Raw genomic sequence first — 27,685 nt, 5'->3', positions numbered from 1 at the left:
TATATTATTGATTTAATATGTTGTTTCCATAACTGTAAAGTGACGCAATAATCGCTTTGCTGTTTTGTACGCAGTCATATATGTATATGTATGTATAGGCAGAATGTAACGTAGTAGTATGCACTAATATATTTTCCTTAATACATATCTCAAAAATTATGAGTTGGCTACATGTTGAATCACTGCCATTATAATTCTTGTGGCATAAGCTACTCGTTGTCCCAATAATTAAAGTAGTGTCGAAATGATAACAAATAACGACACATACACAAAAATTTCACGAGAAGATTTCGATTTAATATATCTGCCAAAAGAAATGAAATAAATGAAGAAAGTTACTCTTTAGGATCATATTAACAAATCATTACGGGCCACTTTTTACGATAATACTTATATTTTCTAGTGAACTGATTTGCAATGAATTTTTATAAATCTGAATCACTAACAAAATTGAAATTCGTTCAGATCTCTGAAATGTCACATTGCAGGCAGAAACAGGATTTTATTACATTTTTTATATTTATTTACATTATTCTATTTTTATTATATTGTGTTATATTTTTGGACTTACATCTTTAAGGTCATATTTGGTGTTAATACCTCTGGTTGCTGATTTTACTATATTGTTCATCGTCATTAATGATGTTCCGAAGCTAAAACAGAGAATAAAGATTTTATTGTAATTATACTTGTAAAATTACTTAATAAAATAAATTATTTGTAAAGTAACGGTTAACAGATATCAAAAGAAACTGATAAAATATGTGTTTAAAATATATATTGTAATTAAGAAGTTTCGTATGATTTAGGAAAAAATGAAATGAATGGTCATTATTAATTTTGTTTTATAGCTTGATTCACCGAACTCGAACAATGCAAACTATTTATAAATTACCTGTTACATATAACAAGATGTATATAATATTAGGCATAGTTGAAAAAGTTTGAAACATAATTAAAAGTTTACTTATAGGAACTACAAGATATTTAATTAAAGTACAATATATATTTCATAGAGGTTATATAAATATTTAAGCAAGGTAATTGTTCATTATAATAATGTTCAGGGGGACTATCTTTAATACCTATTATAGACTTTATTATACGTTTTACTTATTACACGTTTAAGATAGCTATTTAGGATATGTCTAGTACCTAGGCCGGACTATACTCCTATCCCTATTGCAGATAAGATTTTTTCTTGTAGGGCTTTTTTTTTTTTTAAGCAGGGTATATGTTGTGTATACAGAATCTTTTATTTCAATAGATGACATAAAAGAACAAATTAAAGAGAATTCTTTAAGTATGAGTGCTGGACAAATGAACATTGTAATGGAAAATGTAAAAAAAGGAGCGCAAAATGTTTAGAATCCAATCATGGAGAAATTGAGTATTTGTTGTAACCGTTCAAGAAATGTTACATATTTCGACAAGCATTGAGTTTTTCATGACTTCACTCTGTACTTTCCTGGTTGAAACTATAGAAAAGCTACAGTTCTTTCCAATTTTGATGATTTTTGGATATGCCGTAGAAATCAATATTTCGAACAACTCTTTTCTGTACATGTAACTTCCGGTCGGCCATAGTTTCCGAGATATTCACAAAAAAGCTGTCAGCACCATTATAGTGAATTCTGTCCATAGTTGAGTCCATAGTTGTCTGTGCCCTAACGGCCAGATTAAGGTAGCTAACCTAAATCCAAACCCAATACATTGATGATATTTATTTTTAATTTGATTATAGCAAATATTTCTTACAGTCTTGCATATGCAGTTATGCACAGAGCTTTATCCAAGCTTGTCTCGTTTATACATAATATGTTTAAACAGAAGATAAGAGCTAGGTATCGCTTGGCCGTTATACCCGCCCGCCGCACGCCGCCAGACTTTTGGCAATCAATACTAACGCGCACGCTGCCACGGACCCACAATGACAGAACACTGTAATGGTATCGATGGATTATTATGAATATCTCGGAAACTCAACTGTCAGTTACATGTACAGGAAAAAATTGTTCAAAATGTTGAGCTTCTCATACATATTCAACATATTTAAAAATCATCGAAATCGGAAAGGACGTAGTTTCTCTACAGTTTCGGCCTTTTTTATTCCGAATGGCACGAGCAATCAATTAATACAAAAAATTGTAAGTTTAAATTTAAAAAAAGGTGCAATTGCAAACTGCAATTGATATCTTTACAATCTTTTCCTATTTGCAAAAGAGACAGACTTATAATCCGGCCCAGTCTCCAGTCTTATCCTGTATATTGGGTTGTGCAGACATTCATTCGGTTGTTCGTATTGTTTTTATTACAAATTTTTATTAAATAATGAGGTGTACGAAAAAATATTGTTCTTAATTGGATACTGAAGAGAATCAGAAAAGAAAGATTTTCTTCCAGAAAGACAATGTACTACTTCCCATATTTACAAAATATTGAATCTGAGATAAAATATTCACTTCTATCTATTTCACACACCAAATATGTACATATACTATTAATCCAGTTAAATTAGCCTCAACAAAGGCCAAATTCAACATTAAATGATATCTGAAATTTTCTTACGCGAACTGACAGAAATCATGTCCAGGAAAAAATCATATACGTTTGCCATTCGAGATTTCTTGCGCACGAACTTTGTAAAGAATCATCAAAGTTTACGAAAACAGGCTTCTTGCCTATAACAATAAACCTAATAATCAGGTCGCAAAAAATTTCGAATAAAAATTGTAGCCTTTAAAAATATATATCAGATGAGACGTTACAAGATAAGATTGATTAATTCGTTGAGCCATAAATAAATAAAAATGCGAAGTTGAAACTGATGAAAATGTAGCTTTTGTTATTTTTAAAAATTGTGCAAAATTTCTTCTTGAAATGTTTATTAATCTCTACAAAGAGCTATTTAACAACTAAAAAGGTGTCTGTAGAATTCTTTTCCGGGAGAACCACTTATGGTTTCTTTGAGACTTTTGTTTCTCGTGATGAATAGAATACGTCGCAATAGCACAATTTGACCCTGAATTTCAAGATTTAGGTCGTTATTACACAAACTATTTTACAAATCTCCATTAATTCGAAAGTATAGAATTACGCTTAAATCCTCTTTGCACTTACTCTCTTTATACTTTATAACTTGCCAGATTTATTTGAATAAAACACTTTTTGGAACCGCCTTATTATTGAAAACTATTAAAAAATGCGAAATTAAAACATTTTTTCAAATGTAACTTTACAGCGAATTTTTTAAAATTATTTCGACTCTAAATTAATGTAGAACAAACAATTTTTTTCGTAAACTGGTATAAAAATAGCAGTTATTGATTGGTCTTTATGCCGATTTGCTACAATAAAAAATTTAAAGGATTAATCCACTTGTTTAAAAGAAAAAGATTATCTACTTTTCGAAGTCCTTTCTGGACGATTTAATTTAAAAAAATTATTTCATTCTGAAAATTACGTGATAATACAACTCTTAAAGAATAAAAAGCACTCTCGCAGGTTCCTATGAAACTTGTCAAAGTTGTAGAAATTAATTTATACGGGGATGCCTTTGGAATAACTAGTTGCGAAAACAAATAAAAATTTCGGATTAATATTTAATACAGTTCTTTATTATGACAGACACCATATTTTACCAAAATTTGAATTTACGTACTTATCGCTATCAATAACAAACGACTGAAAAAAACGCTGTACAGGTATTATCATATAGATTTTTTCAATATCTACACTTTTCAATTTATACTTCTTTCTGCAAGATTATTATATTTCTTGCGTGTTTTCAACAATGACGCCTAACCGTTCTGAGTTTCAACACAAAACGAGTTTCAAACACATATATTTCATTTCAAATGATCTTACAAACCATTTTGCGCATGAAAATTACTGTTTACAATTTTTCACGATTTTGGCTGTCTTGAAGACTAATTCAACGGGTCTTCAACTTTTACCAATATCATTATAATAGTATAAAGTTTCATTGCTAATGAAATTCAAAATGATTTATATAACATATATAATATGTACATGCGAGATATATAGGTAATATGTGATATTAGTAATATGTGATAAATGTTCAAATATTTTCATGTACTACTGTAAATAACAGTGACTTAAATGATGGAATAAAATATAATAAAAGACTTACTATTCTCGAAGACGAGCCCATTTATTTCTGAGGAAATTAAATGCTAGCGGCTGTCCAATAGAGTTGCTAGCAATAGAATTTAGAACTCGTCCTGCATCTTGCTTCCTGATACCCGAATTTTCCGTAACCATCCAGTCCAAATAACGACTTAAAAGCCAAGTTTCTCTGGTACAACCAAGAGAATGCAGAAGTAAATCCTTCTCAGAACCGACATTGGTTTCTAAGTACCTTTGCCAAGCAAAGTCCCATTCAATTTGTCCTCCAAATCGAATAGCCGTACAGTAGACGACCATTTTCAGATTTGGCGAGATCCTAACAATATTTAAAAGTTTCATTAAGAGATATTACTTCTCTAATATTATCAAATTTTGCAATATGTATTATTATATTGGATCGGAAAAATAGATAATTTTTCTTTGAAATGTCATTTCGGATGGAGTTATCTTTTAAATGAAGTAATATAATGTATTATTTTATTTTTAAAAGAAATTAATTTCTAGTTAAAATGTAACTTTAGAGAAAAATACATTCTTTTGTGTAAATAACTTTATAATAAAGGACGACGCACTCTTAATTTTGAATATCAAAAAATACGATACATAAGATTTCACAATCTTGATTAAACTTTAGAGTAACTTAAAAATAGTAACATAAAGAAATATAAATATAAATAAAAAGAACTTTAAATATGTTGAGTGTCCTGTAAAATGTAATACTATTGAGCAGTATAATAGACTATTAGACTCAGGAAAGATAGGTTGAAAATATAGAAAAAATTTTTTTAAATATATGACTGATATATTTATTATATATGACTAATGTATTTTTTAAAATATATAGAAGGTCATCCATTTAACTCGTAACCCGCGCGAGACCGTGGAAAGTGGCAACATTGATCAATGTTAACAATTGTCAATTGTTGAATTTGTAGAAAGTGATCGTTAATAAATTTTAAATTATAGCATAGACGATGTACATACTAAATCAATTATAGACAAAGTACGGATAAAAAGAAGACAGATGTAATGGCTAACTAGTCGAAATTCTAAACTTAGCATAGAAAATAAACTAAAAATCTACAAAACGATAATAAGACCAATTTGGACGTACGGAATACCGCTATGAGGGACAGCAGCAATGAGCCACATAAATAGAGTCGCTACAATCGAAGATACTGAGAACAATAGTCAACGCCCCATGGTATGTCAGAAACGAGGATATACGCAAAGACTTAAAAATACTAACGATCAAAGAAGAAATCGGCAGGTACGCAGAAAAATACAAGGAAAGAACGGCAACACATCCAAACCTGCTGGCTGCTGAAATGAGCAAAACCTACATAGAAAGAAAACCAAGAAGAAAGCAACCCACTAGCCTCACTAAAGGAATAAAATAGTCAAACTCGAAGATGGTATCCTGCTGGAGGTAGCCATCCACATATTATTTAGCAATTAAGTTAGAAAAATTTACCGAATGCCCAGGTGGACAAATTGTAAAGTACAAATTAAATAATAAAAAAAAGAATATGTTAAAAATGGAAAATGTTGGTGAAAGTAGAGAAAGCGCCATGATGTTTGTACGAATGCGAATAGTAATATTGTATATACATACTTTACTTTTTAAACTACTTTTCAAATAATCATCTTGTGTGGCAGGAGATGGTGACCACGGTGACTAATCGTTTTGTATTCTTGGCAATTTTTGTTTATAACTCCAGATAACTCTAGTTCTAATTCTAGCAACAACTCATAGATAGCAGATATCGATGTATGATTGCAATAGTAAATACACGCGGGTTCCGAGTTAAGTGGGTATATTAAGTGGTATACTTTCAGCTCATATCAATAATAAACTAAGATGATAAATAGTAAAGTAAAAGTAAATATGGACATACATTACCTGATCATTATTTTAGAATACTATTATACTGAATATACTAAATAGTATTAGGTTGTCCCAAAAGTTTATTTCATTTAATAAGGAAATACTAGATGCACAACATTTTTTGTTTTATATTATTTTATTGAATTATATATGATCGACTTTGTTCTATTATTATAAAATTTCTTCTATTATTACAAAATGAATCATACATAATTCAATAAAATAATATAAAACAAAAAATGTTGCGCATCTACTATGTGCATATAAAACGAAAGAAATTTTTGGGACAATCTAATATTATTCGGTATATTAATTCCAAAATAATAATTTGATGATGTATGTCCACATTTATTGCAGTAATAGAGCAAAATGGATCATACATAATTTAATAAAATAACATAAAACAAACAGTGTTGTGCATCTATTATTTCCTTACAATACGAAAGGATCTTTTGGGACAACCTAATATATAATAATTGTACTGATAATTGGTTTCCAACTTTCTCGAAAACAGTGACTTACATATGTATTAAGGAAAGTTTTATTTTCCAAATTACATATGTTACTTACTAGTACTACGTTTGTCAAGGCATTCTTTATACCGAATGATGAAGTTATTGTTTATGAAATAATCAGAATATATTAAACACAATTAATATTATGTATAATATTCACAATGCCGTATGCATTCAAATATCAATTAAAAGGAAATTATTTTCAAACAAAGTTAGAATGCTAATGAATTACAAATATTTTTTATTATTTGTTTTATAAAGGTATAGAGAATTTGTTACAGTACTAGTTTTCATAATTTGACAAATTGCTTAATACATAATATAAGAGGTACTTACGGATTATTTTTATCCGGGCTAGGCGTATTACGCCAATTATAGAACTGTCTGACTGCATTTTGCACACAATCATCATGGCCAAAGTTACATGCCCATGTTAGCACATCGATCCGGGTGAAAACTGTCAACTGAGGATCCCGAGAACTATCCTTAAAACCAACTTGTTTGTACACGTTGTCGAGTAGCTTCAAAATGTATACCTAAAACATTATTTAATGTAACATAAAGAAATATATGTATTTGTTTTAGCACGAATAGAACATTCCATTTAACTACTTTATTATCCAAGAATTTAGTCACACAACATTCAGTGTACTAGTTTCTGTATGTTACAGGTATAAATAAACAACTCTTACATCCATTTGAAATAATGAAAATTTATCCTTTTGGATTATGAATTATATATAAGGAAAAGATTGTGTAGAAATTTTATTTAACTGTCTCCGACTTTATCATAAATAAGTTAATGTATGTTAAAACATAATCATAAATATGGTCCTACTGGGATTAAAAATTCTATCTTTTTTCTAATATCTTTTCATATCCTTGTGTTTAGACTCTCATTCTATCTTAGACATTTTCCCGAGGCACATTTAGTTATATCTGTCTAAAACTTTCTGTAATCGTGCATTTTTCGTGCAGTATACTTTCAAATATTCGGTCATCCCATGTGTTTGTAACATTTAAAATTCAGTCATAGTAAGATACACATCAAATTCCCGTTCATAAAATTATAAAAATTAATTTATTATAATATTTTCAATAGGATATATGACAAAATAATAATCAAATCTTTAAATAGCATCGTATATCATTTTCTAACTTACGTAAATTATGTTTGTGTTCAAATATGAAGGATTCTGCTGTTGTTGTTTTGGGACACTGGTATGGAAGAATTAATAAATTTTTGTATTTACCCGAAATTTGTCGTAACTCGGCGTTTTGACTAGCATGCTATCCAAATAATCCATGGCAGTGAAAGCAGACTTCCAAGGTAAGTACTCAGTTTCGTGAGCTAAATACGATGTGACATCCAACGCAATGGCGTAATCTAGTCTTCCGGCTCTGGCCAAATTAAGCGCATCATCTATTAACTGAGCACGATTGATCGTTGAAATATTTCTAAAGGAATCCTTGTTCAGTTGTTTGATTATCAATTGCCAATTTTTCCTGTCATAATTCACTCTGTAGTATCCTAAATAAAGAAAAATTTCGAAACAAAGGATTAATCGATGTATGTGCTCAATAATTTATATAATATATTAGATATGTGTAATGTATTAAATATATTATACATATTATAGATATTTATGAATTGAATGTACATAAATTAATTATATATTAAATATATTAAATTTAGACCAGTATAATATACATATAAAAAACGAACTTGATGTGAATCTTTATTGTGAGAGACAATAAATTTCGAGTGTCAGAGATGAGTGGAAGAGTTGTGCGTGTGTCTGTGTGAGTGTACTTAAGATTAGGCTATTAGAAGAATACGTGATAACCCATGTTTTGGGATAGGCGTAATAGAATATGTCCTAAAAATGTTTGCGCAGTTTGCTTTGATTGAGTAAACGGAATTAAAAGATGGAGTGTTCTTTCATATTTGAGTCTCTCAAAAGACAAATTGATCGACTCTACCTTTCTTCGATTTTATTGCATAATTACTGTGCAGAGTTGGAAGATGAGCAACAAGACGGCACTGGGTGAAGGGAGGTACTGCTCTTTATCGTTCACTCTCACGCGTTGCTATATTGTTTCATTTCATATACGAATAACCAATCACAGTCGTATTGCATATGCTATTCTTTCTAGGTCCGCACAATACACGGTTAAAATTAAGCAAATGATTTATTTCTACATGCCTATTTATTGCAAGACGATTGTATAAGTAATTGAAAATTCTAATATGAATTTTAAAAAATTCTGTTTTTGAAGATTTATTATTTTTCTCTGCTTTTTAATTTATGAAGTTGATCAATATCATATTGCATTGAAAATATATGTTGTATAACAAAATTAGGTATTGAATAGTAGCGATAAAAGAACACATGAGAGTTTTTCGTTATTTCGTGTCGTGCTATTAAATATTTTATGCTGTGCTGCCTTATACGATCTTCACGTTTCAAAATTATTTTTAGTATATTTAATTCTAATTTTATTAGATCGTGAGGTATTACGTCATTTTTGGGCGTATTTTTATCAAATAATATATGTATTATTCTATATACTATGCCATTAGAATTTGCATATTTTTAATGTAAGAGAAAATAATTAATATTTGATAATGTTGCAAACAGAATCCCAAGAATTTCCATCTCTATTTGAAACAAAAGATGCGAGAATCAAGAAAGCATAAATCGATATTTAATTTTATGTTGGGAGAGAGAGAGAGAGAGAGAGAGAGAGAGAGAAATATTTTTTTAAAAATTATTTCAGAACATGTTCCTTACCAGTTTCTTGAATATTCAAGATCACCCACTCCGAGAAGTTCCAGTTCAAATTCGATAGCGTAATCGATTTTTCTGCTTTCATCCATTGAGAAGGTTGAGTTGTATTGAAATTTAATTGACTTTCAGTCGTATATGTGATTGGTATCCACCATAGTGGTTCAACACTAGATGTGGTCACCATAGTACCATTACGAAGCATAAAACGGTCCTAAAATGAAAGAAGCGAACGAAAACATAACAAACGTTATTCGTGAACGATACATCCCGTCGATTCATTGTAATATTGTATTGAAAGCCACGGATGAAAAATATTATATGATAATTTACATTACCTGTCTTTTATAAAATTTTTAAATTCGCAGTCTTTGGTCTAATTGGTTGCGTTATTAATACCCTGCGATAGTTCGAGTGAGAAATGAAGTGTGACAACCGATTTACTAGTGCTTTCTAATGAGTGAGAGAGCGATAGTGATTACGTTGGTTAAACCAATAAAAGGGCAGAACAACTGCCTTTAAAATCCTTCAACAATGACTTTCCAATTCAAAAAATCGTACTTCATACTCTGCAGTTAAAAAGATCTAACCCCAATCATAGAAGAAAATAGATAAACGATTAAAGACTACGAACAAAAATCGCAAAGTTGTAACTCTACCAACATTATATGCATATTCCTATTCAACAGAAATATTACGGGCGGAGAACGGAGAACAAGGAAATTCACATACAGAAGCATGCCCTTCAATTAAGATCCTAACGGGAAAAGCCAAAACCAAATGGAACAAGAGTTCACAATGTAATTCAGCATTTTGGTCAACAAGTACCATGTAAGAGTGAGAACAGAAAAGAAAGAACTGTAATTTCCTGGCTGAGGACTGGACATACTAAATTAACGCATGAATGCCTAGTCAAAAGATCAGCGCCTGCTCGGTACAACATAGTACCAGACACAGTTCTAACACCATAACATTACATAAAGAATACAGTAAACTACCTTAAAGAAACAAATATATACTCCAAAATATTATCCATCCAGATGCAACATCGTGGCTAATGATCTTGTAATCTATGTGGCATAAAGTGTAGAAAATGAAGAAGAAGAATTTTTTCATTTAACATATTGTCATCAATATTCCACTAAACTATCTCCTCATTTAATTTTGGAATTATGTATATGTTTTGCTACTCAACCGAATACTTAAAGAAATATCAAAAATATTAGCTATGACTACTAAACATTAGACTAATACTAATTAAGTTAAAACAAAGAAATTGGACTTCTTTCTTTCCTGTGTGGTTTCCAATCTTTTTATTTGTAACAAACCTGCGTTAATGTCGCTGAACCAGTGTTATAATCTCGAATAACTGTCACCACTGGAAAACCAGTCTGGAGAGTCCAGGTATCCATAATTTGCTTTATCGTTATCGTTGGATCGAGAACGTTGTCTTTGTGCGCCTGTTTTGTCAAAGCATCCCATAAATCATTTTGCTCGGCACTTCGGTACGCTCTGTTACAAAAGTACGAACCATGATTTTAGTTTAATATATTAATCCTTCGCTCCACAACAATATTTAACAAGTATAAAGTATATCTACCATTTAATTATTATAGATATAATTATCATTAACTGTTACGTTATGTATTCTGTTTCAGATTTAAATAGCGAGACCAAGACATTTTAAACATACAGCATACACGCATACACACATACACACACATTACGCTCATCCCATATACCTCAAAATTATGACCGGTATTACAATCAGTTTTAAGGAAGACGCGACTGCAGTAACGCATTGTGTATAAGACACGAAATCTCAGTTTAGAAGTGAATTGTTTAACCCTTTCGCTTCGGCAATCCAGTCCGCCGAAGTACTGTCACTGAACGGAAACGCGCGCCAGAAATACGCACAGTGTGCCTGTTTGCTGTATATATATTTCCCTAAGTCTTTAACAGCAATAATTCTTGCAAGAACCATATATGAAATATCGTTTCACTGTCAATAGATTTAATAAATTTTTTAGTATGAAACAGTAAACGATCATTTGGATGTTTGAAATATATTACGTGAAACGTTCTGATGTTGTTTCAACAATGAGTAACTTTAAGAAGTGATTAATCCAATATTATGTCAATAAAATCAACAGAAGATGTTCTGCCGATAACGAAAAAGTATATTATTGCCTACAGATAGCACTTGTATATGCATCATTTGACCCAGGATGACCCAGGAGTCATCGTGTGGTATGCGGCACTCGTACCCTTAGGTCATCTCGTGGATGCCGCCTATAAGCGGCGCTCGAAGCGAAAGGGTTAAACACTTTGTTTTGTTTTGTTTTGTTTTGTAATTATTCATTTATCAGATCATTTTATCGCTGGGTTAATTAACTATTTCTGCCTTATTCATTCTCAGACGCCCATAGAACCTATTTTTTCACTTCAAATTCAATAAATTGAAATCGTTTTTGATATATCTATTATTTTTTAACTTTAAGATATATAATATGGAGTAAAAGTAATTTAAGATATTTAAAAAGGCATTAATAATATATAATTGATTATATACATATAAGATATGCCATGTAACGTGCACCCGTGTTCAGGCACTTCCAATAATCTATCAAAAAGCTATTGGAAACAAAAATTATACAGCTTTAAGTCGGCAACACATTGCAATGGACAAATTTCCAAAACATATTTTCTCGACAAAAAGCCAAGGATACTTTTACTGTTTTAGATAATACTATGTATTTCTGACTTCAAAGTGAAATAGCTGATGTCAGGACAAATTCAACAATCTTCTATACTATGATCTTGACATGACCTTGAATTCAGAAATGTTGAGGAAATCAAGAAAAACATTATCGAAAACATTATAAGCTAATACAAGATCTAGATTGATGACACAGAAAATAAATCTTAATCAAAAAGGAAGTGGTTATACTAAATACCTTCTAATCTAAAGTACGTTAACCAACCTTTTGTACAAAAGTCATTGCCTTTTCTAATGCATCCTAATTTGGTCCGAAATCTGAATAATGAACGTGAAAATTAAATTATTATCCTTATACTTACTTTCCATTCAAATAATTCGTTAGACCTTGCTTGAACACTTTGTTAGTAAGAAAATGATCCATCATTCTTATTATAGAAGCGCCTGTTCAAATATTAATGTGATTATATTACCATGTTGTATTATATTATATTACAAACAACACGTCTTTTATTTATACCTTTTTCGTAAGAAATTCTGTCGAAAATTTCACTAATCTCATCGGGATGTTCGACTTCGATCGATATCTGATGTGAGGATTCTAACGCGTCTAAACCAAAAACATTTTGCAGATCATGTACAACGAATTGTTCCAAAACCTTCCAAGTTGGTTCCACCTAGAAAATTAAACCGATAAAATCTATGAAGAATCCTAATTATTTAATCCAAAAGGAAATAAAAAGAAAGTTGAAAATACGTATACTTTATATGGTACTGTCTATTACTATCTATCAAATGGAAATATTTTACTTTTATCAAAATAGAGAAACTTCATATTATTTTAAATCCATTGTTATTACCTAACACGTATTTAATTTAAAAATTATTAATATAAAAGATTAATTAATTTGAAATTATTTTCATAATGACTATTACGTGACCTTTTCTTGTTTTCTATGTAGCAAGAGTTTTTCAAGAATCTTAACAAATAATTTTTCAATAAATGTATTTCATACTATTATTATACGCAATAATTTATTTATGTTTCTGATTTCCTTTTAGAAATAGTTCTATATGTGTTTTATATTTAATGTAGTACTTTATCTATTGAAATATTTTAAACAAAATTGTAAATTCAGAAAATCTGCAAACAAGCAGCATCCCGGAAAGAATATCTAACAATAAAGATTTATACCTAGAAAACATTATATGAAAATATTTCCTAAAATTAGAGATTAGTTGCCGTTATGAGATTACCTGTCGAAGACAACAAAGTATTGTATTTTTCATTCGAAATAATCTTATGGTATTATATATTTTTTTTCGGTTTACCAACTTACTGCATTCACACCGATATATTCTACATAACTGGCAAAGCCTTCGTTCAACCAAAGATCCGACCACCAACTTGGAGTGACCAAGTTACCAAACCATTGATGAGCAAGTTCGTGAGATATTACAGTTGCTACACGTTGCTGATTACTGCTGGTCGAGACACCTTCTTGATATAGCATAGCAGTTTCTCTAAAAATTCAATCATATCACTTACCAAATATCGTAACGAATTTCATTCCATAACATGTTACATGTAGAATGTAAAGAAATTGTTTTGGTGTACACAGAAAATTAATTTCTATAAGAAATAACGAACCAATTAAATAATAAATAATCTCCTTAACAGATTTTTTAGATTATAAGAGTTTAATCAAAAATACTTGGGAAGAATTTAAAAATATTATCGAATATTAATTAATCGGTTTCAAATACAATTCTTCGATATCACTAGAAATAACTATATCCATGCAGTAATTGTGTAATATGATGAATATTCTCTTATAAAGAAATCGGAATATATTGAAAAATAAGATGAAGTAGATAGTTAGTAGACGTTTTAAGTAGATAGAGTATTGTTTCGTGTTTCTAAAAAAAGATAAACATGAACGAAGGTCACTTTTGTTATGAACTCTCCAACTGTCATTCAGAGTATATAGGATTAAAATCGATATGTTTTAAAATACCCTATAAAATACACAATTTAATGATAAAAATGATTGTTGATAAAACTCACCTGCAAGTGATTAAACCCCAGTTTTCCATAGCTCCTGCTGAAAAATCAGGTAGAGCAACAGTATCTATCTTGGGCAAGGGAAACTTAATCTTGAAATAGTCTTCGTAATATTCGAGTATTCTCGGGCCAATGTCTAAAGTGTAGCGTGCTTGCTCGATAGCGTCGATCCGTGCCCAAACTCTAAAGTGTCCAGATTCGGATTTCAGCACCTCGAAATCCGAAACAATAAAAGCAACCAGGTAAGTGGACATCGGCACCGAGCGTTCATAATGGTCCCACACGTATGTTGGTAAGCCAGGCCTGATTACAATTAAAGAAGAAAGATGTATTATACGATACGAAATTAAAGAAGATGTATTATACGATACAAAATTTATGGAAAATATGAAAAAATTAAAAATAAACATGTGAGACAATAGAAATGAATTGTGAGGCACAATAAGATTGTCATGGGGAGAAATTTCACAAATGGATGCGAAAATGCAGGTAAAAAAATATATAAGTAAATAATTATTCATTTCGTTGTAAATTTATAGTATTCAACATCTTTTTCTAGCTCTTCTATCAGTTAAATACTTTTTGCTTCTTCCATCTAAAATTTAGCAACGAACATTTTCCAATTAACATCATACACGAAAATTTGGATCATATAGTTAATATTATATTTTATATATTTTTTGTATTTATTTCATATAAGATCAATTTACATTTATTATAAAATGTAAGTACATATATGAATAAAACTATACCTATATTTAATTTCCTCGTGTATCCTATATTTATATCAGTTTAATCGTGTGATTTTATATTTATACCATGTCATTTTTATTATAATGGGACGGGGCAATGTTTTACGGGATCAAATATTATCCGTTGATAATATTTGAAATTTAGTACTATTTTAATGTAACATTTTTTATTTTTCTTGTTATAATTAAACAATCATATAATTTGATTCTAAGCAAGCATCTCACAACATTTTTAGATGGTTGGGAAATAACTAACTACTTCAAATACATCAAAATTTACCGAGTAATTGTGATAATAAGTATCATTTATGTCACAATAATATTAGAGAAAAATTATATCTTATTGGAGAAAGATATTATCGTATAGATATATAGTTATTATAATTATTATACAGGAGATACTTCTATTAAAGTAGTGAAAATGCAGATACTCTTCTATCACATATTGTTGTGGGCTTGTATCTACGAATTACTACATTTTTTAAGAAGACAATTTTTAACGCAGAAAAACTTTACTACAGGAGTCGTAATAATCTACATTTTTATCAAATTTATTAAATTGTTGGGGATGGAGAACATCCTCCATCTGCACTCTGCACGTTTCTTGAAAAGGACGCAGGAAATAGAAACGTTTGTATCCCAAACATTTATCTAATTGTAAGCAATAAGGAGGCACAATCGCGATTATTCATGATATATATTCGGAGAGTTCCATTCTTGAAAATCTTGCAGAATGACTTTTTCCATATGCATACGATAAATTCTTGATCCATCCTTACTGTGAATTTAAGATTCTTATAATACATGTATAAGGAGCCAAAAAGTCATGATTCTCAGACAGAACGGGCTGAACATCAACTGTGTGACATTGCGTCGCGTTTGTAAGGGTGCCCTCAGACGATCAACAATATTATCAATATTTCAAGGTTCACTACAAAAATGTGGTTTATTAATAAATATCGACAATAGATATTGGTTCTTTTAATTAGGAACCTTGAAGTATTGACAATATATATTAAACGCCCGAGGGCCCCCTAAGACTGTTAAGAGTCAGTGTAGTGAGATCGGACTAAAGTTCTGTTTTCTTGATCAATCGTTAATTCTACAGAATTATTTTGGAACATTATTTTGGAACTGCTCTTAGTTCTCGCATTGTCAGTGCGTAAAATGCCATCTAAATAGTCATGTAACGCGTAATTATACTCCTTTATGCACGACATATGCACACTTGTAACAACCTTTCTGATTTCAACACATATACATATATAGATAACTGTGTTGTCGCGTAAATTCGAATATGATTATTTAAAATCTAACATTCTACCCAGTAATCCTTTACAATATAGTTGGACAAATCCATTAGATATGACTTCCTGTCGACTTCCATTAATTAAAATTACAAGGCCTATACTAATATTGTAATCGTATTCCCTAAAATACCCCCGTCTGTCTTTTGCGTTGTTTGAATCCAGCTCGTAATAAAATCAAGCACATCAGAATGTTTTAGAAAAAAACGAGTAGTATCAAGTTTTTTCAATATTCATTTCATTTTTTAATATTTAAATAATTTAATAAGGTAGAAAATCCAAATCAAGAATATTAGAATCTATAAAAAAGATTCATGAAAAATATATTTGATATATGAAAATGAAATAAAATAATACGTAAGTAACGATCACAAGATTGGCCAAAATTTATTTCCCACCAATACAAATTTTATTATAATGTTTCCGCTATATTGAAATGTTAAGTTATTCTGTTATTCCCTTACTTCTTGATCGTGAAGGAATTTTTTCATTGTCAATTGTATTATGGAATCTAATGGACAAAGAACAGTACAGAACAATTAACTTAGACAACACGTTTTGCGCAAGCAAATTGATTACACAGTTAATAGACAGAGCCTTTATTGGTTCTACAAATTATGTCTATGTTGAAATGCCGCAAGTATTTAGTAAGAATGTTACATCCGTGTCATGTTAAATTGCCAGTCATGCGCATGCTTTGTGTGTTCTATCAGTCACTATCAGAAGATTCGTATAATTGTAACTCAAAAAATTTTTATTTGAAATTTAGGTAATTAGATTATATAATTCATTCAATTCAACGTAGTACCCAATGAAAAAAGATTATTATAATCTATTCAGATACCTAAATCATAATCTTTTTGATCCAATTTATATACATACCACAATCGCGCGCGCGCATGCGCACGCACACATGCATGTGCCTACACATAAAACGTCCTGTTGATCTATAATAATTTATATATCAAAGATTAGACCTTGAAACACAACATTGGGGATAACAAGAACTTATGATTGATTTTTAAAAGTCTAATTACGACACATCTCGTCTACGGAATTGGACAGTCTACATGCAAATAACTTGACAAAATAACGAACTTCTCGAATAATCCTATACATTTAATTCGATTGCGAAAATATCTCATAATATCCAAGTAATCGAGGTAACGTCAATCAACTAAACGGTCCAAATGTATCGCGTGTCTTGCGAAACCGTTTCTTTCATAAACGTGTTAAGTAGTTTAGTCACTTACACTGGCATAGGCTCCCCCATTCTAGGCATGTTCGAGATGGATGACATGTTCTTTGGTCGTGCAATGCTGATCTTGAACGTGGCTTTCAGAGCTGGTTCATCGAAGCATGGAAAAGCACGTCGCGCATCTGTTGGCTGGAATTGTGACGTGGCGATCCATCTGTAACGCAAGATACAGAAAATGTTCACAATAAAGTGATAAATGATCATGTTCGATATATCAATACATATAAAGTTCCCTTTACAATTAGAGATTAATTGATAACAGAATATCATGATTTAAACAGGTAAGAATAGTAAATGAAAACGCAACTTCGAAAAGGAAAATATAAATAATTATGGTAATGTGAGTGGTATATTATAAAGATTAATATCAATAAATATGATTCAGAAAACAACTCTAATTATTGCCAATATAGATATATACGTATGTTCATCGCAAAGTCAAAAATTAAGGCATATCTCTGTGTTCTTCATTTCTTCTATTTTAAGAATATAGATTGCGTACATAAAATATGTCTTTTCATATAATACACTTTCTTTCTACGATTAAAAAAGATAATGTACAAATATTTGTTAGTTTTGTTATTTTATATTTTTGTTTTCATTTATGTATATATTTGTATAACTAAATAACTACACATATATACATATTTGAAATGCTTAAATAATGGAAGAAACCTAAATATTTGGGTTTCGAGTGAGATTAAAACTAGTTAGTACATACATTTTACATATATACATATGCATATATAATTGTCCAATGACGCTATGCACGATTTTTCAAGCACTTCCGATAATCTATAAAAAGGTATTCCTAACAAAAGTTAGTAAGTTTTGAATAAGCATCAAAATTATTTCAATATTACATTTCAGATTGAGTTCCCTAATAAGTTATTGTAGAAAAATAATTGTATATTGTTCTGATGCCGATTCAAATAATGGCTAAATAAACCTATATGGATTCGTCTAAAAAAATGTTACGTTGACATTTTATAGAGTGAAAAACATTTTGGTAACATCTACTATCCCAATTTGTTGAACCACACACCTGTGATTTAACGTCTTGATAAACCTTTCATACGTTAATGTTCCTATAAGTCCCATCTAGGTATCCGAACTCAAGGATGAGCTGCATAGATTACATATATATGTCGGGTTCGCATTATGATTAGGGTTAGGGGCGTGAAAAGAATCTTCATTTGGATTACACATTGTTGTTATGCAATAGAGAATGTATTGACTAGTGCAAGTATGATTATTACAGAATTTGACAAGTAACCGTGGTAATTAGATACCCGAGAAGCTAATGACAATGATCCTAGGTTCAATAACGAATCCGCGGTCAACGGGATAATAGAATGCGCTTTCTTCCAAAGCCCAAGTTGTACTCAACTTGCTTGTCTACGGTACATGTACTACTAAACTAACTCTTTGTTAAAACGTGGAATATCCACCGAGCGTAAAGACGCTAAGTAACTCGCTAATACAACCTCACGAGAGAATGACTTTCCGTCACGATGATGCTGCAGAGGAAAACTATGATGGGGTGTGTCCAAGGACACGAGATAATCGGATTCGTCGAGGATAGCCTTCGTTTGGAAAGTGAGGGAAATTGACGTTGCTGTTAATTGGTCAATTTCCATGTTGGTAGTTAGAGAAGGATGCTAGCCGTCCCTGAGGGAAGGTTGCTAGCGAGAAGGGTCGTTCGTTGAAAAATAGATTTCCCCTATCTTCCCGTAGTTGGGACAAAGACTGTTTGCCTGTTCGAAGGACTTTAGGTAACTAGATCTTAATGTTTATAACGGCCCTCAGGCTAGCTGAACATGTATTGTGGAGATGCGTCGGCATCTGGTAACCATCATACCCGAAGAATAGGGTCCGCCTATGGCGAGCCACGGGACAGAAACCGTTGGAATGATTACTGTCGCGTGCCGCTACAAATATTTCTTTTAAGGAGAGCTATAGAATTACTCCATACCTTTGTTAGACAAAACGTTCATCCCTTGATCGCGGTACGTTCGGCGACTGGTTGTCGCCTCGAGCCCAAGCTCATTATCACAAATCTCGAACAAATACAATCGGGTCGAATGACGACAATTGTTTAATTACGCCTATGATAGAATCCAGATTACGGTGTTAAGGGACTCTCCCGAAGTTCCAAAGGGAAGGCTCCGATGTCCTGTCATCTCCGACACACACATATATATAGACTAAATTGTTTAAAAATTTTCGATAATTTAATCGAGATTACCTTTTGAATAATAATTACGGGACCAAGTTTCCAATTATATCTAAGTAATCCATAAATTGTTTTTAAAATATTTTTGAAGTACGAATTATTTTTAAATTATTTAAAAATTGCCTATTATTTAATTAAAATTAATTATCGAATATTAATTACACGATTAAATTTAACGCAAATTAAACTGTCATGGTTTGATTGCATACGTTTTTGAAATAACTGACGTCTCAATGAACCGTTCCAAATAGATTAGTCAACTGGCAACTACAGATATTGCTTGATAAAGCAGTTTAAATTTACTGGCTACAAATAGCTGTCACCTACACTCTACAGAACAGAATTAAATTGCCGAAGCGTTTACCTCGTCTGACTGCCAACAGTATACGAGCTTCTATAGAAGCCTTGCAAGTAGTCATTCAGATAACCAACAAACTTTAGATGCACCACGTATTGCTTGCCACTCTTCAACGTGTCCGACGTTCTAATCACGTAAAACTGCCGTTCAGTGTCGTTTCTCTGCTCCATGATTTTGATTATTTTCTCCACTTTCTTGATTTCCGAATACTCCTTGATATTTGTGAAACTTTCATTGATATGCATATCCACCGCGTGCAGTGTCACATTTTTCGTGTCTTCCGTAACGTTCACTAGAATTTTTACCTGAAAATATAAAAATTATTTTAATTTCTGCAGTGTTTCCTTAAAAGTAACGCAGTGAGTCATGAATCATGAAAGTGTTTCAACACTTATAAAAAGTCTTCGTGAATGTATTATTTATAAAGAACATTTTGACATTTCATTAGCATTGTATCGAGATGTGACTATCGTGATTAACATACTGATAAAATTTGAAACGAATCCGAAAATATATATACAACTTACAAGACATTTATTCTAATCATACAATCATATTCTAATACTACAAAAATCATCCAAGTCATTAAATTATTCATTAATCATAGATATAGTCATTAATATAATTATAAGTCAAAATATTTAGTGAAATCATCTATAGTATTGATTATATGTTACATAATGGTTCAATTATATGGTATAAGACCTCCACTAGTTGACAATAGAGCACACGCACATACATACATCTAATTTTATTGTTAATGTGGATCCATTAATATTGCACTTATGTATATAATCATTAATAATGATCTAATGATATAAAGATAGTAGACTGTTTCCTATCTTTTTCATTTATTCTTAAGATGATGAAACTAAGAAATTATTTCCAAAAGTTCCCGATATTTATGCATTATACATATATCTTGTAAAGTTCATTCGTTAATTTTTATTTTTGTATAATTATTATAAAGAAACAACACCAGTTCACCAAGGGGTGAACGAGTCACTGTAACTAGAAAGTTTGGAGCGCCATCTACTATGAGTGTAGTTTACAAAACTACAGTGAAAGCTTGCAGAATTTTATGAACTACACTCATAATAGTTTTGTTTACGAACTTGTATAGGCTCCCCATTATTAGTATTTTTGTAAAATATATAATTATTAATATCTATTTTCCTCTTTATATTCATACGTTTAATCCTTTTTATTTGTATAAAATTATTGGAATTGCTATTATAGTGTTATCTCTGACGTCTGGTAAATATGATTATATTGAAGAAGGGAAAATATGACGAGAAAAAATCTCAAACTTTCTGTTTTTACAGGCTATTTCACTCCTACGTGAACTTGTAATCATCGTCCTAGTTTTTAATACTTGTTCTACATCTTCTGAACTAAAATATTTTCAGAGCATCAGGATTCGTCGCTCTTTTGATCTGTTAGGGAAAGAAGAGACAGTTCCTGTTTGATAGTTTCATGATTGTTTCACTAATATTTCAAAAAATTAATATATAGAAGCATTCTTGAGAATTAAGCTTTTGTACAGAAAATAACTTTCACTGAATGCAATTCTTACTTGTTTTCCGATTCGTTAACGAATTCACTGTTTGTTTGTGAGAATATCGTAGGACTTAGATTCATAAAAAGTGCAACTGCTTCATTTAAAAACACAGAAATAAACTCACAAATGCATGTTTCTAGCACGTAGTACGTTCCAAGCCACACTACTTCCTGTCATAAACCGCATTACGATTATAAAATGACACAAAGGCTCCAACGTATTACTAGGATTATGATAATCCCTTACCCTAAATTGAAAGAATTGAATTTAAAATGAAAATTTCGTACTATCTCCTTTATCAAATAAGACGTTGATGGATTTGATCTTTTTTACAAACTAAAAAACTAATCGGCTATATCTGTTTACTAAAACACCTACGTCCTTCGAAATCTCGACATAGTTATTTACAATTGTAATTACTTTTATGGAAAATGTGAATATTGGATTAGAATTATATTTTCTTTACGCTATTGAAAGTGCTTTTTTATGTAAATGTAACAGACGAGATGCAGATTACTTAGTCTTTATTATACTAGAGCGTAACGTATGAAATATTTGTTGTCTGTCTTCGCTTAGAAAAGGAATAATTTTTGTTTTGTATTATAACGCATTTAATAATAGAAGTATTAAGAAGTATTATATAGAAAAATTGGTTTTTCTAACATTGAGTTTGTTGGAATGTATGTTAAATCTCTCTATCAAGAGAGATTACTCTTTCGAGATTCTGAGGTAAGTGCTATACGACCCCTCACAGTTCGCTTACTAAACTGTGTCAATGCCTTTCTCACTCCATGGTCAAATTCTCCAGAGAAAGTGTCTATTTTTTGGCAATGCGATTAAATCCCAACCCATGTAATGCATCTTCTAAACCAGCGCCGTCCAAAATTATCTCCCGAGAGACAAATATCGTCCTCATCATCACTTTAAATGAATACCTAGCGCTTTTTATTCATTAGGATTCGAGGCTCATGTTTGACTTCTTAGGCTGCATATCCATTTGTTGCTTACCACTGCTGCATATTAATGTAGATGGGCAAATATTGTATTATTGTGTATCGAAATGTGGTCCAAAGATACAGAATCGGTTATTTGCCGGTTTTTTGTCTTTATATCAAAGTCCGTGGACATACAGAAAAGTAATGTGGTAAAGCAGTAACGACTGATAGACAAAACAAGTGAATTGTCCTTCCGTATATCCGCGGCCAAAGGGAAGGATGACGAGATATAGTCCACTCAAATCAGCCTCAAAGAAGGCCAAATTCAATATTAAATTTTCTTATGCGATCTTGTAGAAATCGTGTTCAGGAACAAATCCTATGTGTTTAGCACTCAAGATTTCTTGCATAAAATTTGTGAACATAAAATTTGTTAAAAAGTGTGCACAGTTTCATCTTCAAATATTAGTATTTTGCAAAAAACTATTTAACAACCAAAAATACAATGTTCGTAATTCGTACAGCAACTGGCGGGGGCTTTGTTTATTATCGTAAAGCTGTACTATTATGTACAACTAGAAACTAATCGATTTTTTAATTGTAAACTATTTAAAAATAGCACCAAAAATTATACATCATTTTACTTTTTTACAAGTCTATCAACACTGATAGAACACGTTTAGATAACATAGAAGATTCATTTAGAGGATAACATTTGTGGTTAATATATATAGTATATATATATAATACATAATAATAATATTTAATAACAAAGTAACAATTCCATTTTTTTAATGTTCGTTGTAAAAGTATATGGAGGCAATGCTAATGATTATGACCAACAATAAATTAATGGCAGAAGTAAAAAATTAAGCGTAAGCAACTAAAAATTTATGTATTCTGAAATCAACTTATTTTTAAATTATGCTTCTGAATTAATAAATGTCTCAATGAAGTATGCTAAATTAAGCTGAAGATCCACTGAGGTTAATTTAAGCCAATCCAAGCTCAGCCCGTCCAAGCTGCGCCATGTTAAATTGCCATGGTTCTTGACACAGACCCTTTGTACATATCTGTATCAAAAGGTTCGTCTCCGGTTTTACAATGTACAGCAGTGCACATGCGGTTCGGGAAAGCTCCTTGAAGGGCTGCTGCAAATTTATGAAGCGCTCGGCGCATCTGAGTCATGAGATGTGCCGAACATAATACATTATAGTGAAAAAAACAAATAGATTTGGAGTTTTCCAATTGGTAGATCATGGGTCATAAATATGTAAATTAATCGTTATTTACGATTAAAATTTGTTTATTCATTATGCGTGTATTCATTAAACTTTTCCTTTTAAAAATTAGAGTGTTCGGTGGTTAAGGAATTACAAACTATTTTCCAGATAGTTGAATAATAAATACATTGTAACGTCTGAAATACAAAGACAAAAAATACCGCTTCATGTCTTTCCTTGTCTTTTACATGACAAAATAAAGTACGGATACGTATGCAACGGTAATACGTAACGGTGATACGCAACGGTGATACGCAATGGTGATACGCAATGGTGATACGCAATGGTGATACGCAATGATGATACGCAATGGTGATACGCAACTGTAATACACAACAGTGATACGCAACGGTAATACGCAACGATCATACGTAACGATGATATGCAACGATCATACGTAACGATGATATGCAACAAATGGATATGCACCTTTTTAGCATCGTGCGGTTTCATTGATGACGAACGAACACATTACACGAAATAAGAGATGGGATACCATAGTCTTATTATTGACATCTCATAGCTCGATCACTTCGAGTCGCCGGCTCATACATTCGCTCAAGCCGAGTTCTTACTGAGCCTGACCACTCACTCATAAATTTCGGTATGGCTAAGTAGCGGTGGGCTATCTGCCATAATATTGTTAAAGAAATGCATTGTCGCTATCATGTAGGATCTCATTGTAAAAATTATATTTAATATTATTTTTGAAAGCAATATTGTCTTAAGTTATATTAAATCTTTACAAAATATATAATAAAATAAATATTAAAAAAAAATGATACCCCACTACACAAAATGGGAAAAATTAAGAAAACAAGGTGTACAATTGTGTTTTACTCAGAAATGTAAGGTACAGATTCAAATATTTTTAAGAATTTACAGATAAGTTAAAAATGCCGCAATCGAGTGCGCACAGTATTTACAGAGTTCAAGCGAAATTGTAATCATACAATTGGAATAAGTGTTTGAGATACTTTCACGATACGTTAAAATATAGCAGTTAATGTTACGTTGAGTGCAATAATATCAAATTTTCAAACAGAACTATTAGTTATAAATATTTAATCAGTGCGAGTGTCCGACTACGGCAGTTTTAAACTCTATCATCTATCTGTAAATTCGGTAATTTAATATTATCATTCTACATTTAATTATTTAGAAATATCTGAACGAGTATCTTATATTTCTGAGTAAAACACATATCATTTTGTCTTTTTCATTTTTTTAGTTTTCGGTAGTCGGATATCATTTTTAAAAACATTTACTTTATTTAATCTTCCTTAGCTTAATCCTTTTTTTACTGTTTTATAATTATAAATTATTCATCTTCAATTTATCTATTTGCACATATATTATCTATTTATGATATAACTTTCCATTAAATGTCTATAAATAAATGATTTGAAATGTGATAACGAATAATAATTGTTTCTAATGTCATTTTTGGCTCAGTATAGTTCTATTTGTTGTTTTTGTACTCGAAATAGCATTATTTATTAAATATATATGTCGGATATGAAAGGACATCGGAGCCTTCCTTTTGGAATGTTTGGGAAGGTCGCCAATGCTTTAGTCCAGACTTTTTATTATAGATGCACTTAAATAATAAAATTAATTAATTAAAATTAATTAAAAAAAGAAATAGTTGTTTATGTTCTAATCCGAGTATGGGTGCCCGAAATTTATGACAGTGGGCTTGGGCTCAAAGTGACATAACGGGTCGCTGAACGTAGCCACGGGTACAGGAGGGACGTGTACCTAACAGAGGTATGGAGTAATTATATAGCTCTCCTTAAAAACAAAGATTGACCCGTGGGGTACAGAGAGGTACGGATAGGAGTATATAAGGGCAGTTTCCTTGGATTGAGGTTCAGTCCGATAAGTTCTACTTGTACGGTGGACAAGTACGTTGAGTTACACCAGAGTCGTGGATCAAATCGCATTCGTCATCCCGTTGACCGTGGATTCGTTATCGAACCTAAATTCATTATCATCAAACATCTCGATTATCTCATCACCTCTATTACTTGTTAAGCTCTGTAGTAATTACATTTTTATCAGTAAGATATCATCTATAATACATAACAACGATGTCCAATACACCTGAAGATACGTTATATGCCCCTAACTCCAATGATAACCCGACATATATATGAAACATCTGCCGTAAATAGCAAATGATAAATAACAGGATGTATCCTCTAAGATCAACTACCATTGTTTCAAACAAAAGTTACAAATGTTTCGAACAAAAATTAGTTAGTTTTCAGCCCGGTAGACATTTTGATATTAAACATTTTCAAAAATTCGTTTTCGATAAAAAAAATCAGTCACCGTGATTTCTTTAAATGATTTATTTTGGATTTTACAGAGTTGTAGCTAACGTCAAGATGAAATCAACTACTTACTATACTGTGAACTTATTATTATTATGATGACTTTGAACGAGGTAGTTCATTATAACGTGTACTGCAAAAGAATAATATTGTTATTGCTGGATTTTGGAAATAAACTTATTACTTTGACAGTCTTAATTAAATTACATATTTTCTGAATTCTGAATGTAATTTGACTGAAGTAAAGTAATTTTCCATGTTGTTTCTCGTGACTGCACTTAAATTTCTGAATTCAAGGTCATCTCAAGGCCATAGCATAGTAGGCAATCGCTAAATTCGTTAGCTACAACTTAGCTACAACTCTATCAAGTTCACAACATATAATGCCATTTAAAAAAAATGAAGATGACCTTGATTTCTTGTTAAATAAAATCCTATATACTACAGAGCTTGCAGCATTCTCGTAACGTACACGAATCGATCGAAACCTAAGTAAAAATTAGTAAAATTATACATGCTATAAATATATATCTAATAAACACAAACATTCAGGCTAGACACAATACCCTCCTCCTAGCATAGTGGGATAAAAATTGTTTTTTGTCCATTCTTTATTTTCAGAATTAGTATCTGTATCACATACCATTGCAAGAAAATTTAGAAAACCAACGACATATAATATATGCACTACGTCCATCAACGACCTTTTTCAAAGGCAATATTAATATCATAATATTCAATTTAACCGCAGAAGAACTCAATGTAAATTTAAAAAAACTACCCAAATTCGTGTGTATTCATCGCCATTACAAAGAAAATACTAAAAAAATTCCATCACGTTTTGAACTAAAAAATAAAATAAAAATAAAAATAAAAATAAAAAATACACAGCACGCAAAGAGAATGGATGAATGTTAAATTTTATGCATATAAATCATGTATGCAAACGAATAATATGTGTACATTGCTCAAAATTATTAAAGAATTACTACTATAAATACTTGTATTGACAAGTCAAAGAAACAAAATTTATGTTACTAAAGTAAAAAAATCGTATGATAGTGGCAGTGTGATTATAAACTATGAATGTAAATGAAAATTTATATTTTTGTGGATGCAATTAAAGCAGTGGAATCTAAGTAGAAAATTCTTTCGCTCACTAAATAATCTAACGAATAAATTACCTCGGATGTAACTTTATATATTTTTGTATATTATATGCATTATATATATTGTTGCATTTTCAAATTTTCCATAAATGCATAAACATCTACTGGAGATAAAGACCGACCTTAAAACGATTATTAGAAAACAACTGTATACATACATGGATTGGTTATAAAAATCAAAAACACGTGAAAAACGATCGCCTTATTATTCTGGATAGTGCAATTCTTCATATAATGTAAGTAAAGAATATAAACCTAATAAATGGGTGTTATGATTTAAAAAAAATTGAGAAACGCTGCTTTAAACAATTCAACTTTCCTTGAACGTTCAATAAACATTTTTCCTTCATTTAAGAGGTAAT

The 27,685-nt window shown here is 30.9% G+C and overlaps 1 protein-coding gene across 2 annotated transcripts in view; it reads right to left on the bottom strand.

The window, feature by feature from the left end:
* superdeath (Suppressor of ER stress-induced death) overlaps window positions 1-27,685 on the bottom strand; it is a 48,381-nt gene that overhangs the window by 7,704 nt on the left and 12,992 nt on the right. For both annotated transcript variants that reach the window (XM_069131779.1, XM_069131769.1), the window contains 12 exons: window positions 20,043-20,341; window positions 17,438-17,596; window positions 14,129-14,428; window positions 13,401-13,584; window positions 12,581-12,737; window positions 12,423-12,504; window positions 10,670-10,853; window positions 9,348-9,555; window positions 7,806-8,083; window positions 6,889-7,088; window positions 4,154-4,465; window positions 572-653 (listed from right to left, as the gene is read on the bottom strand). In XM_069131779.1, coding sequence (XP_068987880.1) covers window positions 572-653; window positions 4,154-4,465; window positions 6,889-7,088; window positions 7,806-8,083; window positions 9,348-9,555; window positions 10,670-10,853; window positions 12,423-12,504; window positions 12,581-12,737; window positions 13,401-13,584; window positions 14,129-14,428; window positions 17,438-17,596; window positions 20,043-20,341 — 2,445 coding nt within the window. The remainder of the gene's footprint in view (window positions 1-571; window positions 654-4,153; window positions 4,466-6,888; window positions 7,089-7,805; window positions 8,084-9,347; window positions 9,556-10,669; window positions 10,854-12,422; window positions 12,505-12,580; window positions 12,738-13,400; window positions 13,585-14,128; window positions 14,429-17,437; window positions 17,597-20,042; window positions 20,342-27,685) is intronic.

Source organism: Bombus flavifrons, chromosome 1 (genome assembly GCF_040668555.2).
Source record: "Bombus flavifrons isolate JBK064 chromosome 1, iyBomFlav1_principal, whole genome shotgun sequence".
In the NCBI taxonomy this organism is placed as follows: domain Eukaryota; kingdom Metazoa; phylum Arthropoda; class Insecta; order Hymenoptera; family Apidae; genus Bombus; species Bombus flavifrons.
The sequence above is the reverse complement of the archived record's forward strand: the minus strand, read 5'-3'. Positions and strand labels throughout refer to the sequence as shown.